The sequence below is a fragment of the Gracilinanus agilis genome, chromosome 4 (assembly GCF_016433145.1).
Source record: "Gracilinanus agilis isolate LMUSP501 chromosome 4, AgileGrace, whole genome shotgun sequence".
In the NCBI taxonomy this organism is placed as follows: Eukaryota; Metazoa; Chordata; class Mammalia; order Didelphimorphia; family Didelphidae; genus Gracilinanus; species Gracilinanus agilis.
Genome location: NC_058133.1, coordinates 429,052,921 through 429,073,812, shown reverse-complemented (window position 1 = coordinate 429,073,812; position 20,892 = coordinate 429,052,921). Strand labels below are relative to the sequence as shown.

The following is a 20,892-nucleotide window of genomic DNA, read 5'->3' as shown; positions in this document are numbered from 1 at the left end:
TATCCAGGAAAATTAGTAAGAACAAAGATCAATCTAGTTCTTGAGAATTTTCTTGACTTGCATGACAGATATTTCCTCAAATTTTAAATTTTTATAGTTTCCAGGCAATGCCTATCACCTTGCCTTTGACTGGGTAATAATAATAATAAACAATTTTATTCATCTGTGTGTGTTTATGTATCTATATATTTAGATGTAGTTATAGAGATATACACACCAAAGACTGACTCCAATAAAAGCATAGATTGCATTCTTATAAAATTTCTGAATGACATGAAATTAGAAAATATAATTAATACAGTGCATAAAAGGATAAAAATCCAAGCAGCTCAAAAGACTGGTGGGCTAACAATAGCAAGAGAAAATTCATTGGCAATAGGTGCAAAGTTTTTAATGTGAATGCAACAGCACAAGTACCAAAATGAATGAGAGTTGTCCAGAATGTAATTTATAAGGAAAAGACATAAAGTATTATGTACATAATAAAAGAGGAAATAGTCCCATTTTATTCTACCATTGTCAGATGCATTTAGGGTACTGGGTACAATTTGGAAAGATTTAGAAGAGATTTGAATAAGTTGGAGTTCATCCAAGGGAAGTGATCAAGATAGTAAAGAGATCTGAACCCATGTAATATCAAGAGAAGTTTAAAGGACTTGCAGCATTCAATCTGCAACAACAATAGAGGAAGAGGTAATATGATATACCTTTCAACATGTGAAACATTGTTATGTGGGAAAAAAATTAATGTTGTTCTCTGGCTTTGGAGGACAAAAGCAGGATCAGTAGGTGGAAAGTAGAGGAAGGCAACTATTTGGCTTGATATAAATTTAACTGTGGTTCAAATAACTCCTCTCACAGAGACTAACTGTATTTTTAAAAGAGGTGATTATCAGGGGGCAGCTGGGTAGCTCAGTGGAGTGAGAGTCAGGCCTAGAGACAAGAGGTCCTAGGTTCAAACCCGGCCTCAGCCACTTCCCAGCTGTGTGACCCTGGGCAAGTCACTTGACCCCCATTGCCCACCCTTACCACTCTTCCACCTATGAGACAATACAACGAAGTTAAGGGTTTAAAAACAAAACAAAACAAAATAAAAACAAAGTCATTAAAAAAAAGAGGTGATTATCATGGCTGAGAGATTGTATGGCAAAAAAGAGAAGGAAAAAATGGATACTTTCTTTCCTGAGTGTTTATGTAAGTTAATTGTCAACTTTGAAAGAGATTGAAGAGACGTTTTAATAAAAACAGAATTTCACTTTTATCCTATAAAGAAAACATGTTGGGAAGATAATTTAAAGAGAATTATTAAGAGATTTTGACTCATCCCAAGAATTGAAGAGTGGGGCATGATTCTAGTGTCTGTGGGAAAATTAAGAATTTCAGTCAATGGTTATAGGTGACTCTTGACTATGATCTTTCTTGTATTTGATACATTATTGAAATTATTTAATGTGTTGTTTGTGGCACCATAAATAAATTATGTAGCTTTTAACTATGGGAAGGATATGAGGGAGAGGAAAAATTAAAGCTTATGGGAAAAGAAGTTATCTGATTTGCTTATAGATTGGGTTGGGAACTTAAAGCTAGTTTAATAAAAGATTGTGCATTTCTATTAATTTATGAGAAAGTGTCAGAACAACTTCCTCAATGAAAGTCAGTTTGTTGGCTAGTGTTTGTTAGAGTTGGTGTGTTTATTGACATTGCACAGCCTATCCAACCTCCAGATCATAGACATATATTTATAACCATTAACCACAATGTTTCACTTTGCCAAAGACTCTAGAACTATAATTTTTCCATGTACCTCCCTTGGAATGGCAGTCAAAAACTTTCAATAGTTCTCTACAGAATAAAAGTTAAATCCTCCTTTCTCAAAATGTCTCTCATTCTTTCATAAAAATAGCATTTCACTAATCTAGACTCTCAGGAAAGAAATCGTCTTAATTTTTTTATCTCTGCCTCAAAGTCTTTCTCAGTCATTACAGTTGCCTCTCTTTAAAGATGTAGTCATAATATGAAGTCTCAAGAGAGAAGATATTTAAAAATTGTACTTATTATATATAAAAGGTAATACTAATGCAGCAATCTGCCTCAAGCAACTAAACTATATATGGGGCATCTCATATCTCTAAACTCTGCTACATAGAAGGAAGTTTCTAGCAATTAAATCTGGCCAAACAAAATGGTCTGCTCTATTGGTTGTGCTTAGACACTAAAAGGTTTCATGTAGATTTGTGACCCCATTTATGTGCATTATTGTTGGATTAGATAATTTCTGAAGTTTCTTCCAACTATAAGAATCTAATACTTTTATGACTAGATTTAGATGATAAATGGAGAAAAGCTGCCAGATAAACTGAGCTGATAGTGCCAGTATCATGAAAGAAATCTAGATGACTAAATAAATATAACGAGTAAAAAGAAACATATATTCAACAAAAATTAGGTACCTATTATTTTCAAAGCCAGAAAGACCTGATTTCCAATTCAATCTCTTACATATACTAGATGTATGATCCTAGGCAAGTCACTGAATTTCTCAGTGCTCTCAGCAACTTTTCAAGACTAGAAGTTTTAGAGAAGGTAATGACCTACTTTGATAAAGGGTATTTCCTCATCCAGGAAATCCCTATGCTAATTAAAACAAAGGACTGTCCTTATCCTATTATATGTTCAAGACACTATGCTAGATGCTTGGAATAAATTTTTTAAAATGAAGTCATTCTTATCTTAAGGAGGTTACATTTCTCTAGATCAGTGGTGGTGAATCTTCTAGAGACTGAGATCCCAAACTGTAACCCTCACATCGTATGTGAGCCCCCCACCTTACTCAAAACAGGGGAGGGAGGAAGCACTCCTATTGAACTGCTGGGCAGAGGGGCAGGTGATGTGAGAAATGTCCTCAGGTGTACATACATGGAGAGCAGGAGGGGAGCAGCCTTCTTCAGCGTATGTGCCATAGGTTCCCAGCATGGCTCTAGGTGCTAACAATGTTCATAGGATTGTTAGTATTCTATATTTGATATATCTTACGAAATGGAGTAAATAGATCTCTAATAAATAAAAATGAAAGTATACATTGCACATCCTGTGATGTTTTTCACCCTAGTACATGCTTTCATTTCTTCTCTCTTGGGATACTTCAATAACTTCAAAATCATCTCCCTGTTCAATGCTTTTCTTCTCCAACTGATTCGGAATTTGATTATTAAAAAAAAAAACAAACAAACCCAGTTTGCCTCAAAAAAATCCATCTTTCTTAGGCATTCTACATCTTTCATGATCTGCCTGAACACACTTCTTATCTATTATCCACTTTTGTCTCTTTATGAAACCAGAATTCCAGCCAAAGAAGGATTCTAGTATTTGCATAGTATTTTTTCCTCTTTCTAAATGACTTTTATTTTTCTGCCTCTATGTTTTTTCCAATACTGTTTCCCTCTACCTATAATAGTTTCCCACTACAACTTATCACTGGAATATTCTCATTCTATATGAAAAACAGGTCAGTCCTATCTTTATGAGGAAAAATAAAGGGTGAGTACCATGGCAGAATTGGCAGCTATGAAGAAGAGATTCAGCAGCTCAAAAGAAGCTATATATCTGTCATGTGAGGGTGTGCTAAATTCAAAGAAGCATCCCCATTTAGGCTTCAGGATGTTGAGATCTGAGACCACGACTTAGAAAGATGATCTAGTAAGGTATAGAGGAGCAATGATTTGCCTCAGTGGAGATCATACCCATATTAATGAAATTAAAAGTCCTTGAAGTATTAAAAAGTACTATTTGTGCAAGTGTCTTGCATACAATAAGATAATATCTTTAGCTGCCAGTAAATGTGTCTTCTTCATCATTTCCCCCAGAGTATCAAAATCCACCATTCAATTTGTTGAATAGTTTTAAAGCATTCCTTTTAGCATATTTATGTCTCTATATATTTAGAGTTAGACAGTGTGACATAATAGATGAAGTACTAGGGAGATTCAAATAATTCATGTGACACTAGCTATATGACCCCGTGAACACTTCTCTTATCCCCTCTGTGCCTTAGACTACTCTAGGTCATATTTACTAAGTCAAAAGGAATTACATTGGTTGAGAGAGTTCTCACACTACAAGTTGCCTGTGCACATGAAAACATATATCTTTAGTGGATTCAGAAATGAATTTGTATTGACTAAACCCCTTAGGGAAAGATAAGAAAACATTAAACTGATAAAAAAAACTTTTTAAAATGTTTTTCTGAAGTCATACTGATGGGAAATTTCATGTGGTTTCCAATGTGCCAGCAAAAATATGTATGTCTAATTGCAAATTTCATGAACCATTTCCATAAATGTATAAAAATTTCAGCATAAATATAGTATTAAAATATTCAACTTGGAAGTGGCAAAATTTTGGTTAACCAGTAGTAGAAATAAAAGTTTTACAGTTGGAGATGGAGGCTAAGAAAAAAAAATCAGACCCTGAAATAAACAAAAATCTAATATCATGAAAATAGGGCATGGAACTTTCTTAACATCATCCCAGTAAGCATGAACTGTGCTGTCTTTCTGTCCCTCCTATCCATTATTCTTTCATCTCTACAAAGCACAGTAGGATTGCATTTGAAGGAAAAGAAATAAGATGTAGAGACTTTGAACACTGTATATTATGAAAGAGGAAAGATAGAAGAGAAGAGTGACACCATGGATTTGATTAACATTTGGTACAAATTGCTAAGAATTCAAAAGAAGTCATTGACTTGAGATCTGTGAGCAAAGCTTTCAATCCAGTTTGTTCTTGACCTACCCTTAGCAAGGGAGACAAAATGAATTACGAACAATAATAATATTTCAGGAATGGAGAAAAATGGTCTTCAAATGTGGATAACGCCATTGCTACTACTTTCAGTTAAGAGACAAAGGATATTGAATGACTTTTTTCCCTCAATATTTAAATAAACGTCCCATTAAGACTGCACTATATCTCTTATGGTGGCAATCAGCATACATCTCACATAGAATAAATTCATAGTCTTTTGAAGCAACTGCAGATGTATATTTAAGGGGGGGAAAGAGGCAAAGCAAAACAGAAAATAATGACATCACCTCTTAAAGCACTGTGATTTTTCTCTACTGATTAGGATTGGCAAATCAGACAAGCCTTATAAAGGGAGTTTTCCTAAAAAACCCCAACAATAACAAATAAACAAATAAAATGATTGAGCAGATAGAAGGACATACAAGTAGGCAATGTTTGCCTGCTTATCTCTCATCACTCAGAGGAATCACAATCATTATTATTACCAGGCATTTATAGACCACTTTTCCTTGAAAATCACTTTATAAATGGTTTTACAAATGGATTTGAAACAGCATAGATATGGATCACTTCACTCTGCACAAAAGTACAGTCACCTCAAGGGGAAATGCAGGAAACTTTATATAAATCACAATAATGTTTGCTAAGGGTTAGGACCAACAGTGAAGAATCCCTTATTTGCTTGAAGCCACAGGGAATATTAGATAACTAAAGGACATTTCCTTCCTTTGGCTATAAGGTCAATGTGGCCTCATCAGCTGAGGTCTAATGTTAATGAATCAAGAGGCCAGAGGGAAGGGCTGTAAAAGGTCCTAGCTTCCAAATTTTTCATCTTAGATGATAAAGCTAGATAAACCACATGTGTGTGTGTGAGTGAGAAAGAGAGAGAGAGAGAGAGAGAGAGAGAGAGAGAGAGAGAGAGAGAGANTGAATCTTGTCCCCACTCATATCAAGCAACCCATAGGGTATGATAATGAATTTTAGAAAAGAAAAATAATGAGGAAAAATAGCAAAAATCAATGCATCAATTTTACACAATATTCTACATCTTTGAGCCTTTTGCATCTTCAAAGGAAGAAGGGTAAATGTCTTCATCTGTCTTCTTGAAAGATAAGCTCCTTTTCTATTAACTTTGCAACATTATTTTTCAAATGTTTTGTAATTATTGTTTTTTCATTGCCATTCATTTAGTCATCTTAAATATTGTTTTTCTGGCTTTGTTTTCTACTTCATATATCTCCTTAAGAGTAAGAGATGTTCAGAAAGGACGAGCACCTCTGATGTGAGGGCTTGTCAAGCCTTTTTCAGGGCTGTTTCTTCACTTTTGATGTCCATGTTTTGCCCAAATCTCATCTGCGTTCCAAGAAGCTGCGGTATGCACAGCAGTAGCACCCTGGTACCACCCTCTCAGCAGACAGGCTAAACCAGTTCCTCAAATCTGTCAGTGAGTTAAGGGTGTGTCTATCCCTAGGCACAAGAAAACCCCAGGGAAGTAGGGGTAGATGAGATGAGAATAATTTGTTCTAACTACCATCAAAGAGGCTGAAGCAAGCATTATGGAAAGCTTAGAGCTTGGTCAGAACTCAAAGATGTCCAGGTCATCTTGACTTTGGTCTTGCTACTGGACTTCAATGATCCAGGAAGAGAGAGTGGGACTGATGAGTGCAACTCTGACTCTTTTAAATCCAATTCACAAGCAAGTCAAGACACTCATGTCTAACCAACCTCTAAGTGCTCCACAACAACTTCCACTGCCTTCGTGTGTACTGGAACAAATTGTTCTCATCCCTTTCTTCTGCCACAGTAGTCTTTAGTCTTCATATACCTGGAGGGGCAAGGAATGCCTAATTCCACTGTCTTCCCTCTTTAAATAATTTCCTATTTATCTTGAATTTCATTTGTTTCCTATAAAGTTGCTTGCATGTTGTCTCCCCAATTAGATTGTAAGGTTTTTGAGTGCAGGGACAGTCATGCTCTTTTTTTTTGTCTCCAGATCTCTTAACAGAGTGCCTGGCACATAGTAGGTATGCCTGTGCATATGTATTTGCATACAACTTACATGTATAAATGTACATATACCTTTCTATACTTCTATTCAGAAATGAAAGAAATTTAAATTTCCTGATCATGTAAGTTTCCAGGATAGGAAGAGATGGCACTGAGGTTTCATACCCTAGACAAGAATTAAGAACAAGACCAGGAACTATGCCCAGTTGAATCAGTGTTCTCTATTGGAGGAATATCCCTGGTTGTCCCTATCCTGAACATTCCTCCTCTGCCATGGCCAAGTAAACCTCTAGTTGTTAATTTTCAAATATCTCATTTCTTTTTTTTCCCTTTTTTTTAACCCTTACCTTCCACCTTGGAATCAATACTGGTAAGAGTTAGGAAATGAGGGTTAAGTGACTTGCCCAGGGTCACACAGCTGGGAAGTGTCTGAGGTCAGATTTGAACCTAGGATCTCCCATCTCTAGGTCTGGATCTCAATCCAATTGAGCCATCCAGCTGCTCCCTAAGTATCTTATTTCATTCCATTTTTAGACATAAATTATCAGTGTGCGAGCCCATTATGCTTGAAGTAGTGATCACTTAAGGATAAGAACCTAATATAGAACAAATGGTGAAGATGAAAGTATTATTAATAAAATAAAGTCTTTCCACTTTGGAGAATCTCGGGATTGGTTCTAGTAAGGAGGTATCGATCATTTCAAAGAGAAGGGATGAAGGAGGTGGGCAAGGTCAGGTCCTCAGACCTTGTACAGTATCTATTTGTGCCAAACGTGAATATTCCTAGAGAGATTTCTGGGGCAAAGTGAGAAAGTGTGGAAAGATGCATACTTATTTCCTCATAAGAAATAAAACAGGTTTCTCTTGAGTCTTGTGTATTCTGAAAATCCTCACACTGAAATTTGTTATGTTGAAAGATGTGTTAAGGTGCACCTCTAGGGTGGCATTGTCTGGTGATAGTAATATGAATGAAAGATAGATGTGCTGGTAACTATGGCACAATAGTAGTACTTCAAAGTTGAAGTTTTTATCCTTTTTATATGATTCTGGTTATGTATTTTCTGAGTTTTGAAAAAAAGTCGATTAGAGATTAGGTCATTTAATAAAAATGAAAATATTTTTCTCATGAGAACAATGTTTAAACATCCAATATGAAGTATATACATATCCTAATTTGGATAGGGGTCAGATGAATATTAAAGTAATTCGAAGCAAAGGAAATTGGCTCTCAAGACAAGAGGATAACCTTTTAAAATGAAATTCATAACCAGTTCCCTCAAAATTAAAATCTTTTTCTCATACTAAAAAACCATTTTGAAGATTCTTGGAGTCCTCCTTGCTGGTGTCTCCTATAATTGTTGAACTAGGAACCTGGAAAACCAAGTTCAAATCCTGCCTCAGAAAACTTGCTAGCTGCATCACCCTAGGCAAGTCGCCTAACCTCTCTCAGCCTCAGTTTCCCCATCTGTGAACTTAGAACCATAATACCATCTATCTCACATTCTTGTTGTGAGGATCAAATGAGAAATCATATGTGAAATGCTTTGGAAACTTTAAATTCTATACAAATGTAAGCTGTTATTATCCATCACCCAGGAGGTGGCAAAGAAAGAGAAGGCATTAAGATTGCTCTTTTCAACACTTTCTCCTTTAAAGAAGGGGGACAGAGAGAGAAAAGCTAACACCCCATATTCTATACTTAAGAAAGAAATTAACTACCATAATTCCCTGAAAGAGGAATGAATGGAAAGTGCTTAAATTCAAATGTATTTTATCATATCCCAGATCCCTCAGAGGAATCATGGAGTTATTCCACAAGTTCATTTGAATTTTCTCATGGAATCACCATCAAGTTTTCTGCTGGAGACTTTCAAAAGATCTTGACCTAACGTGGGAGCTAATGAGTGGACTATCCAGGATTCCAGCTTAGAAAATGCTCTCCCCTACAATGAATCATCTGTGAAAGTTCATAGCCTAAATCTTGGCTAGTTATCAAACACAATCTTTAGAATGCTTGACATGTTCTATGATTTGGAGATGTATCTTAGTGATTAGGGCCCTTTCAAATTGGAACATAAAATGCAGTGTTATCTTGAGAAAACACAGACCTTCTTAACTTGGGATCTTATTGTAAATGACAAGAGAAACAAAGCAGAATTTCAACTATAGCCATGTGGAGTAACTGATTGTAGATTCTTGCTGCCAACAACTCAAGCACCTCCCCAAAGTTTATTAGAGAGGTAGTCAGCTCATTCCATCTCTTTGATGAATTGTATAGAGTCTGAAGGAAATTTTGAAATTTCTAATCTAAGGACCCAATTCTGCTATTTAGAAAAAAAGAATCCATAGTGGGTGATGTCTCAAGATCATAGAGCTTGGGCCAAGACTAAATCTTTCTCTACTTATTCCCAAGCCAACTACTACCCACTAAGCTCCCCAGGACAAGACTTCAGGAAAATTTTAGCATGAAGGAAAGAATTACACAAGGTCTCTGTTTCTCAGATCCAATTTACTACAGAATGACAGCATGCCCCAATTTTCTACCAAGAACTACTAAAATCTTCTTAAGTATCTGGCACAATAAGCATAAGCAAAGAGACAATCACGAAGAGTCTTACTTTGAAAAATAAAACACACACTTACACGCATATAGCTATGTGTGGAACTGAATGGAGTGTTGAAGGAAGACTTCAGTTCAAGTCTTGCCATAGAAATTTACTAGCTGTGTCACTCTGCACAAGTCACCTAATCTCTCTCACCCTCGGTTTCCTCATCTGTAAAATGAAGATAATAACATCTATTTCACAAGGTTCTTGAGAAGATGAAATGAGATAAGTTTATTTTAAAAACTTTTCAGATCGTATCAATATTAGTTCATTAGTATTGTTGTTGCTGATATTTTTCTGGAACTCACTAATAAATGTACAGTATTTCCTTTGATTCTGTACATTGAAATTCTGTAAATTGAAATCATGTCTGCGCATCTTGAGCTACCCTTTTCCTTGTTATCCCATAAATTAGTTAGTGGGCTCCATTCACTGGGCTGTGGACCTACCTCTAGTTCTCTTGGCATATTGTGGCTATCAATGGAGTATATTTACTACCCATCAGTTTTGCCATCTGCCTTGTTTACTTTCTTTTCTTTGGTAACTCTTTTTTGCCCTCTTTCCCTTGAAAACCTTCCCATGCTAACCTTGTTCATGCCCACCATGTTCCTCCCAATTGTCCATTGGGTGATCCATGATTTCAACAACTATGTGACAATCCATGAATGAATCCGGATTATATTATATAATCCACATCATTGGAAGAATACTGATATAAAAGAGATATGCCTTTATTTCACAGAAAGACCTGTGATTCTTCAAAGAATTATATATTCCCCAAATACAATCTAGACTTCTCTTCCTATTCAAAATTCTTTTCATTATTAATTTGCAAAGATTTGTGGAAGAACAGGGACAAAAATTACCCTGAATTAGAAGATGTGGGTTGGTTTTTTATTGCTTATATTACTGTTATCACAGATGCATCAAAGTATTAAAGTATTAAAGCAAATAGGGTATATATAAAAACAGCAGAAAAAGACATTTAAATCTGTTATCACCTCATCGCTGAAGTAAAATACAAATATATATTAAAATGTTTTAGATACAGAAATAGTTTCCTAAATATGAATAATTCTAAGTTTTACAGAAACTGAAGCAAAAATAGTATGATTTTTGGTGTCTGAGAGGAATTTAGATATCATCTAATGTCACTTAAGGTAGGCATAGAGTTGATTTTCATAGGATAAAGGGAACCAGAACCAAAACTGCACACAGAGTGCTGGCTGCCAACCACCTCACCTACCAAGTCAGGTTCCAAGCCTGGGCATAGGGCAATTTTGAGATCCCAGGACCCTGGCTACACCAATGACAGAGCACCCCACGCCCCAGACCTACCCCCTTGAAGTCCCAGGCCCTGGCACCACCCCATAGGGAGGTTCAGAAATCCATAACACTTGGCCCTTTCAAGCCTTCACTCATGTGAAAACATAGCCTCAGGGAAAAATAGCTCAAGGGAAGCCATCAACATAGGAGACAGAATCAGCAGCTTTCAGAATTCCTAGTCCATAAGCAAAAAACAAAGGTTAGAAATCCAAGTAACTACATGCAAGAGAAAGATGGAAATTGGTCTAAAGCATTGAAGAACTCAAAAGGAAATAAAAAATCAAATAAGGCAGGTTGATAAAATATAATAAAGAAAATAATTCAATGAAAATTAGAGCAGGCCAAATGGAAAAGGAGAATCAAAAGGTCATGGAAGAACTTTATTCTTCAAAAATTAGCACTGGGCAAATAAAAACTATTGACTTCACAAGACATCAAGAAACATGTGAAGATAGGATTAACTCTCCCCTAGTCTAGTTTTAGCTAATCAAATCAAGAATTTAAAGTACCCCTACTTACCATTAAGTAGGAGAGTTCACAAGTCACTTACTAAATTAAGTGATAACTCTAAAGACCACTGCTCTGCCTTGGGCAGTGCTAGGCAAATTGAAAGACAACAAAAATGTAAGAGATAAAGGGGTTTTTTGGGTTCAATATATTAAAAGATGGTCACCAGAGGATTGAACTATTATCACTCATCAATTAAGAATAATGTCAAGTCAAAATTGACTTTTATGGAAGTTTATTTACAGTTAAGAAGAGAGAGAGGAAATAAGGAAATAAGAATCTAACCCAGTAGGTAATTTACTACAATCCTCTAATCTAGGTAGATCTTAAACCTCGCTGAGAGTTAGAGGGCCAGAGGCCCAGAGGTGAATGGAGCAAAAAATTGTTTTCTGTGAAGGAGTGACAGGGAGTGACAGGAAGTGATGTGGAAAAAAAGGGGTATAAAAAGAAGAAACCAGCATGGTCTAGAATCATTCTTTTTCTGGCTTCTGGAGAGATTTGTTCTGGAGATTCCTTTCCTGGTTTGAAGGAGACCTTTTCCCTATGTTCAGCTTGCTGGATGAGTGACTGGCTGTGTTGGTGGAAATCTGGCTGAAGACACCACCAGGACTTCTGGCTGAGGATTACTTGGAAATCCAAGTGGAGACAGTCTTAGGGAAGCTCTGCTGGGGCTGAGCCTGGCTTCTCAGGAGAAGGGCTGGTTGACTTATTAGAATCTGTTTCTTTATCTACATTTTTCCATGTTCACTCTTTCCACCTCTTTGTAAATAAAGCTGCTAAAAGTCATTTTGACTTAAGCTATAATGTTTTTAAATCAGCAACCACAATATCACTTTAGAATTCTCATATTTAGCATAAAACCTAAATTTAAACTTACAAGCAATAAAACAAAATCAAAGAATGAAAGAAAAAAAACAGAAGGAAATAGGAACTGTCTTATTTTAAAAAATAATTTGAAAATAGATCCAAGAGAAATAGTTTAAGAATTATTGATTGGACTATCCAGTCATGATCAAGAAGAAAAAAAATGCCTGGATAGAATATTAGGAAATTACTGAAGAAAACTGCCCTGATATTCTTGAACAAAAGGGTAAAATATAAATTGAATGAATCCACAGAAAACCTCCTGCAAAAATCCCCAAATGACAACTCCTTGAAATGTTATAGCCAAGTTCAAGAGTTCCCAAGCCAAGGACAAAAATATTGAAAGTAGCCAGAAAGAAACAATGTAAATATCATGGAGCCCCAGTCAGGACTACACAGGATCTGACAGATTCCACATTATAAGACAGGAAGTCTTAGAATATGATATTCCAGGAGGCAAGTGAACTGTGTTTTCAATCAAGAATCATCTACCCATCAAACTGACTATATTCCTTCAGGGGAATATATGTTCATTTAATAAAATGGAAAATTTCCAAGCATTCTTGAAGAAAAGACCAGAATTAAATGGAAAATTTGATGAACAAATGCAAAATTCAAGAGAAGCATACTTCAATAAGGTCAAAATGTTTATAATCTTTTGTGGAAAGATGATATTGATAACCTTTAAAAATTGTTATTATAGTAGCTAGAAGAAGTATAGAGAGTCAGAGGGTATGATGGTAAGCTGTTTAGGATGACATGTAAAAAATCTAGGAATGAAAAAGAGGATTTCACTAAGAAAAATGGAGAAAAGTAAAATGGGGTAAATTATATGACATAAAAAGGTGCAGGGCAAAAAAACTATTACAGTGGAAGGAAGGATAAGGGTGGCGATGGGTAATACTTAAACTTTACTCTTATTGGATTTGGCTCAGAGAGGAATAACACCCAGATTCATTGGGGTATAGAATCCTATCTTACCGTATAGAGAAGTACAAGGGGAATAAGAAAGAGTGTGATGGGGAGAGGAGTAATATAAGGAAAGGAGAAGTTGGGGGGATAATTAAAAGACTTTAAATAGAAGTAGGAGGGGAAGATGAAGGGTAGCATTGAGAAAGGAAGTAATTTAAGGTAAGGGGAAGAAGGCTAGTGATTAAAAGCAAAACACTGGTATGGAGGGCAAGAATGAAAGGGCAGGTTAAAGGAGGAAATCATAATGGAGGGGAAAGTACAGATGGTAATCATAAAGGTGAATGTAAAAGGGATGAATTCATCCATAAAATGGAAGTGGATAGCAGAGTGGGTTAAAAAACAGAATCCAGGAGGCATGTGCGGGGCCAGGCCAGGGTGGCACCCACCCTTCAGGTCTTGCTGCCGGGGGAGGCAGTGCCTCCTCAGTCCGCTTGTCAACCAGCTTGTGTGGTGGCAAGGGGCCTCGGGCGAGACTGGGTCATTTCTTCGGGGTCGCCCAGAGCCCGGACCAGGCTGGGGTGAGAAAGGAGAAAGGGGACATGGCAGAGGAGGAGGACCCCGAGAGGATTTTTGGAGAATACAAAGACAAAAATGGAACAGCTTCTGTCCCCAAGGATCTTCCATTCTAATCGATCAAAGGCAAGCGTTTCAGAAGAGAGAGGTCAGGATGGCTAACAGGATGGCCTCCCACTTGGTGTCCAATGTCTTTGTCCCTGCTAAAAGAAGCTGAGGAAAAGATCTTAAAATGTGTGCCCTGTTCATACAAAAAAGAACCTGTTTATATATCTAATGGAAATAAAATATGGACACTAAAATTCTCTCAGGATATTGTACATAAGACTCCGCTTGTCCTCCTCCATGGCTTTGGAGGTGGTGTTGGACTCTGGGCTCTCAACTTTGGAGATCTTTGTGAAAATAGACCTGTGTATGCTTTGGACCTGCTGGGATTTGGACGGAGTAGTAGACCCCAGTTTGGTAGTGATGCCACAGAAGCCAAGGACAAGTTTGTGTAAACAATTGAAGAATGGAGGTGTGCCCTGGGTTTGGATGCAGTGATCATGCTGGGACACAATCTGGGTGGATTCTTGGCTGCTGTGTATTCACTGAAGTATCCATCAAGGGTGAAGCACCTTATCTTAGTGGAGCCCTGGGGCTTTCCAGAGAGACCTGATAGTGCTGATCAAAACAGGCCAATTCCAGAGTGGATCAAAGCCTTGGGAGCTGTACTGACCCCTTTTAATCCCTTAGCCGGCCTCAGAATTGTAGGACCGTTTGGCTTAAGCCTTGTGCAACGTCTAAGGCCTGATTTTAAGAGAAAGTATGCTTCAATGTTTGAAGATGATACTGTGACAGAATATATCTACCACTGTAATGTACAGACACCCAGTGGTGAAACTGCCTTTAGAAATATGACTATTCCTTATGGATGGGCAAAAAGACCAAGGATCATGCGGATTGGGAAGATGGACCCAGACATTCCGATTTCCGTCATCTATGGAGCCCAATCTTGCATAGATGGCAATTCTGGCAACACCATCCAGTCCCTAAGGCCACATTCGTATGTGAAGACTATATCTATCCCTGGTGCTGGACATTATGTCTATGCTGACCAACCAGAAGAATTCAACCAAAAAGTAAAGGAGATTTGTGATTCTGTGGACTGTCCCCAGTCAGATCTCGATGGACAAGCCTGGTGATGGATGCAGTTCCTCAGCAATAACTTAGAAAATGTGATGAAGAATAAGGAAACCAACACAAAGAAACTGAGCAATCCTCTTGATTCTTATTTTGTACATTTGGCATTTCTTCCATGAAGTCACTTGCACATTTATATCAGATAGTGCCTTTTTGGATGGGAACCCCTTTTTAAATAGAAATTTCTTTTGAAATACCTACAGAAAGCTCAGAAACTAATAGATTTAAATAAAGGGTTTCTTGCCTCCCTGACCTAGTGGAAATACTGTAATTTTTTAACTGGAACATTTTTTCAAATATAACTTTGCTATATTGAATACTTTTGATATAGGAATCTACCTTTCCACTATAAAGACTTTGATATATCATTGTGTTATGTATTATAAATGTGCAATTTATTTAATTTATGTCTTCTATGATTAACATGTGTTTGCCCTTGGGTTAGCCATGTTCCTTCTCAACATGTTGAGAAGTAGCAAATTTTTGTATCAAAAATTCCCACACAGTCCTTGATGGTAGAAGTATTGTGACTGACTGGGAAGCTTCTTAGGAAAAGGAAGGAAAGGTCTGAAAGGAAGGAACATTGAACCGGAGAAGCCAAGAATGAAGGTTCTATATTTCTTATTTTCAAACCAATAGGCTGGTAGGTCAGAGACTTTGCAGGGATCCATCTCTTTAAAATTTGCTAAGTCCATCCTGAACACAGTCTTTTGTAAATTAACTCCTCATGGAAGCCATTGTCGAAGACATTAAAGTTAGCACCTAGAAAAGGCATTATAGGGCCATGGGACCTGGCTTTCAAATCCTATCACCAGCATTTTCTAGCTGTGACTAAACTTACTTTCTCTGAGCCTCAATTTTTTCATCTATAAAATGGAGATAATAATACCTGCTTCACCAGGACCAATGTGAGCATTAAATGAGAATATATGTCAAAAGTTTGATCAATCTTATAAAGTGCAATATAAATTTGTATTATTATTCTAAATTCCTCTCAAGACAGGAGTTTAGTACTTCAGTACTTGGAAGTGCTAAATGATTTCCCTGTACAACCCGTTTTTGTTATTTTTGGATCCTTAGTATAAGATGTTACATTAATTAATGGGTGCAAACAGCCTACTCTCTTCTAACAACTATCCTCAGAAGAGAAGATTTTCTTCACTTGGAATAGCAAAGGTATCCATCTTAGAACTCTACAGTCTTATGATAGGATTGGACTAAATGATACCAGATTTTCACCAACAGTTCTTAGTGCAGCCCTGAAAAATAATCAGCTGTGTTCTTGGCCATGATATGGGATCAGGGTGGGTCTAGATTTTTAAAAAAATTATTGATTATGGCACAGGAATACTTTTTTAAACATCTATATGTATCTGTGTATGTGTCTATATGCACATAAACACATGCATGACTGTGTTTATATATCCACACATGTATATATTTTTGAAACCCCATAACTAGCTGCCACAGATGACAATACTTTCTTGCTATGGTTTTTAAAAACATATTTTCATTGAAACTGAAAACTAGGACTATATAATAACTGTTTGCCAAAATAACTCTTAATGGGAAACAAAAAAACTGGGGAAGAGTCACACTAGATGAGACATTTGGGTTTCACTTGTATGTGGTATTAAACCTTTAGGAAAGGTAAATTTAAATAAAGACTCAAAAAATACAGTGAATGATGCCGTAGTGTGTCTGATCACTTTAATAATGTCTATAATAATAATTAAGTGTTGGGTTGTACTTCCTAGGAAACAAAACTATTCTATTTTTTATCTTTAATAGGTGAATTTGGAGTATAATAACTGACTTAGTGATCAGTGGTTTCTTCCGCTTGTCAAATAAAGTAGTTGGGTACAAGTAGGGGATGAGACATTTTGTTTTCAAGAAAAATCTAATAGAGGATTAATTACTATTTTGAAGTGTCATCTTGGATTTTCAGGTTACATTTGCAGTCTTGAAAGGGTTGTTTGTTTTTCAGGTTTTGGGTTTATTTTTAGGACTTAAAGACCATGCCAAAAAAAATAAGACTTTATTAAACTTTGCCATGTGATACCTTACTAGTTAAAACTGTAACTATAAGTTTGGGCACTTTGGAATGAAGCTGAATATTGCCTTTGAGGACAGGAACTATTTGACATTTGGGGATATTTATTCTTGGATTACTTGTTAAATGGAAGTGATTATGTGCAATCTGACTAAATTTGTTTAATCTTTTGATGTTACCTTAAACTTACCCTCTTTGCTGATATATATAAATAATTACATAGATGCTTTTTTCTGTCAAAGGCAACCTTGATTCCCTGGATTTCTTTTTTTCTTTTTTTTTTTATAGATTGTTCTTTTAGAAATGAGATAGTATTTTATTTTATTTATTTTAAACCCTTGTACTTCAGTGTATTGTCTCATAGGTGGAAGATTGGTAAGGGTGGGCAATGGGGGTCAAGTGACTTGCCCAGGGTCACACAGCTGGGAAGTGGCTGAGGCCGGGTTTGAACCTAGGACCTCCTGTCTTTAGGCCTGACTCTCACTCCACTGAGCTACCCAGCTGCCCCCTCCTGGATTTCTTTTAATGATTTTTGAAAAATTGTAGATGTGAAGAGCATAGGACTGGAAAAGTGGAAATGTCCCCATTTTCTAATATATTTTGTCTCATTAAATCAATTAAAACATACCTCATTAAATATGATGTGACTATGTTATCTACAAAAAAAAAACAGAATCCATCATATATTGTTTATAAGAAACATATTTGAGGCAGGCAGACACACACAGAGTAAAGGTAAGAGGCTGGAGCAGAATCACTTGGACTTCAACTGAGACAAAAAAAGCTGGAGTAGCAATCATGATCCCAGACAAAGCTAAAGCAAAAAGAGATATGATAAAAAGAGAAAAGGCAGGTAATTATATCTTGATTAAAACTAGTATAGACAATGAAGTAATATCAGTACTTAACATATATGCACCAAATAGTATAGCATCCAAATTTTAAGGAGAAACTAAAGGAACTTAAGGAGTAAATAGTTAGTAAAACTATACTAGTAGGGGAATTCATCTTTCCCCTATATGAACTAGATTACTCTAACCAAAAAAATAAATAAAAAAGAAGTAAAGAAAATGGAATTTTAGAAAAGTTAGATTTCATAGATATCTGGAGAAAACAGAATAAAGATAAAAAGAAATGTACTTCTTTTCAACAGCACATGGCACATATAAAAAATGGGCAATGTACAAATGAATTAAAAACTTGAAAATCAAAAGAAAAAAGCAGAAATAATAAATGCGAATTTTTTCAGATCATAATGCAATAAAATTATAACCAAGATGGGTTAATGCAAAGGCAAGTGAAAAATTAATTGAAAAAAAATAATCTAATTCTTCAAAATGGGTGGATCAAATAACAAATCATAGAAACAATCACTGATTTCATTTAAGAGAATGACAATGAAAAAATAGCATTTCAAAATTTATGGGATACAGGCAAAGCAGTACTAAGGGGAAATTTTATATCCCTGCATGCTTATATAAATTAAATTGAGAAAAAGCAGCTCAGTGAATTGGGCATGCAACCAAGAAAACTAGAAAAATAATGAATAAAAAATCTCCAGATAAAGACTAAATTCTAAGTCCTAAAAATCAAAGGAGAAATTATAAAATTGAAACTAAAAGAACTATTGAACTAATAAATAAGACTAGGAGCTAGTTCTATGGGGAAAAAACAAATAAAATAATTAGAGCATTGGTTAATTTGATTTTAAAAAATAAACAAGAGCATCAAATTACTAAAATCAAAAACAAAAAGGATAATTTTACTTCTAATGAAGAGAAAATTAAAGCAATAATGAAGAACCATTTTGCTCAATTATGTGACAATAAATCCGATAATCTAAGTGAAATGGATACATATTTACAAAAATATAAATTGCCTAGTTTTACCAAAAATGAAATAGAATACTTAAATAGATTATATCTTGGAAAAAGAAATTTAACAACCCATCCATGAACTCCCAAAGAAAAAATCCCCAGGCCCAGATGAATTCACAAATGAATCTGATCAAACATTTAAAGAATAATTAATCACAATATTATATAAACTATTTGACAATATAAGCAAAGGAGTCCTACCAACTTTTTGTGACACAAATATGGTGCTGATACCTAAGTCAGGAAGATCAAAAAGACACAAAGAAATTACAGTCCTTCAGTTATTTATTTGCATATATGTTTGGGGGTTTTAGTTTTAGAAGATTATTCACTTGAAAAATGAATAATATGGAAATAAAACAAAACAAATCAAAATCATTATCAAATCATCAATCTCCAGTCAGGAAACAATAAACTAGGAAATCTTAAAAATCATTTCTTGTTCAGAAAATTATAATGAAACCATAGGGATGGATATTTCTGTTTAGGCAAATTGTAAAAGGCCCTAAATTCATAATAATTCTACCTTTTGAAGTGTAATTATGAATTTTATAATTGGTTCTTGATTGTGCCCCTACTTAATGGTGAAAACTTTCTAACAATGGGCTAAGGAGTTGGAATCCTAGTCCTGAGGTAGGAGAGGCCTCTCTCTCAATCTCTCTCTCTCTCTTCCCCCCCATGTGGCTCTCACATGTGTCTCACAGGTCAACCAAACATTTTTGTTGGCAATTTTGTTAGAACTCAATTAGAAATAGGTACCAGTAACATCTTTGAAGTAAAATGGTAGAAAATCTATCAAATCCTAAGTGAGTTTCCATGATTTAAAAGCAGCAATGCACAGTCATATAATGTTCTATTTAGAGTACTAATTAGAGTTTACCTCTCCTCATCATGTCAGAGGCTTAAGTTTGAAAAAGGGACCTACATGTGTGACTGACTAGTGACCATTGTTACCAGGGAGCACCTTGCCACCTCTCTTCTCTTGTCTTCTGCCAACTCACTCAAAAGAGATCTTCAAAAATTCCCTCTGTATGACTCTGAAGTTCTATCAAACTCCTATAAAATTCGCAAAGTTGAGAACAAAGTAGGTACTATCAGAGTATATTGATATATTAACTGTTAATTGGTCTAGTTATTCTGGGAAATAATTTACAACTTGAACCAAAATGTCCCTAAATTATTCTCACTCATTAACCCAATGATATTATTTAATGGCTTATTTCCCAAAGAATTCAAGTAAATGAAAAGAACCCACATGAACAAAAATATTTATAGCAGCTCTCTTTTCCTAATAGCAAGGAACTGAAAACTAAGGGAATATCCATCAACTGGCAATACAAATTATATTATAGGCATGTGATGGAACACTATTGTGCTATACAAAAATTTGTGAAGACTTATATGAACTGATGTAGAGTAAAGTAAGCAAAATTATAACAATTTATACCATTACAACAATGTAAAAATGAAAAAAAATGCTAATCAATAGAATAAACAATTTGACACAGAGGTAAGATGAAGAAGCATGCTATCTACCTCCAGAAAGAGATTATGGTTTCTGAGTGTAGAACAAGACAAATTTTTAGAGATGGCAAATTCAAAATTTGTTTTGCTTGACTCGTTTCAAGTGTTTTGTTTTTTTATTTTCTTTCTTTCTAAGGTATGGGATGAGAGGGAGAAAAAATGCTGTTCATTGAAAGAAATAATTTTTAAAAATAGTTCTAAGAAGAACCTCTCCTTTCATTCTTATGTCTTCAATCTGGTTTCCTGTCTTTTTTAGACTGGATTTATAGTGTTAACTTATTGTCTGTTTGATTTTTAATCAGGAGAAACTTAAGAAATGGCTCCAAGTATTTTAGGAGAAGAAACTTTCTAGGGCTCTTTTTTTACCTCCACCCATTCATGATTTTGGCTCCCCAGAGGGGCTACCACAACAATGATAGGAGCTGTGGCAAGATAAGCATGAAGAATAAGAAAGAAGGCTACCCCCAGAACTACTAGTTGAGACTTGCCTTAAGTAAGATTATTAAATGAACAATATTTATCTTCCAAAAATGTCTTCCTCTCTCAGTACTTCCTACACCCAAATCTTTTTTATATTATCATCAGTGATAAATCCCACTTCCTCAAAATTACTAATATTTGATTACAACTCTGTATATCTGAGACAAAAGTTTATCTT

General features: G+C 35.6%; 1 protein-coding gene across 1 annotated transcript; it reads left to right on the top strand.

Moving 5' to 3' along the window:
- Positions 1-13,624: 13,624 nt before the first annotated feature.
- LOC123246667 (1-acylglycerol-3-phosphate O-acyltransferase ABHD5-like) lies at positions 13,625-14,782 on the top strand. Its single transcript, XM_044675480.1, is given in 2 exon segments — positions 13,625-13,644; positions 13,741-14,782. Coding segments are annotated over 2 exon segments (1,062 nt in total).
- Positions 14,783-20,892: the final 6,110 nt, after the last annotated feature.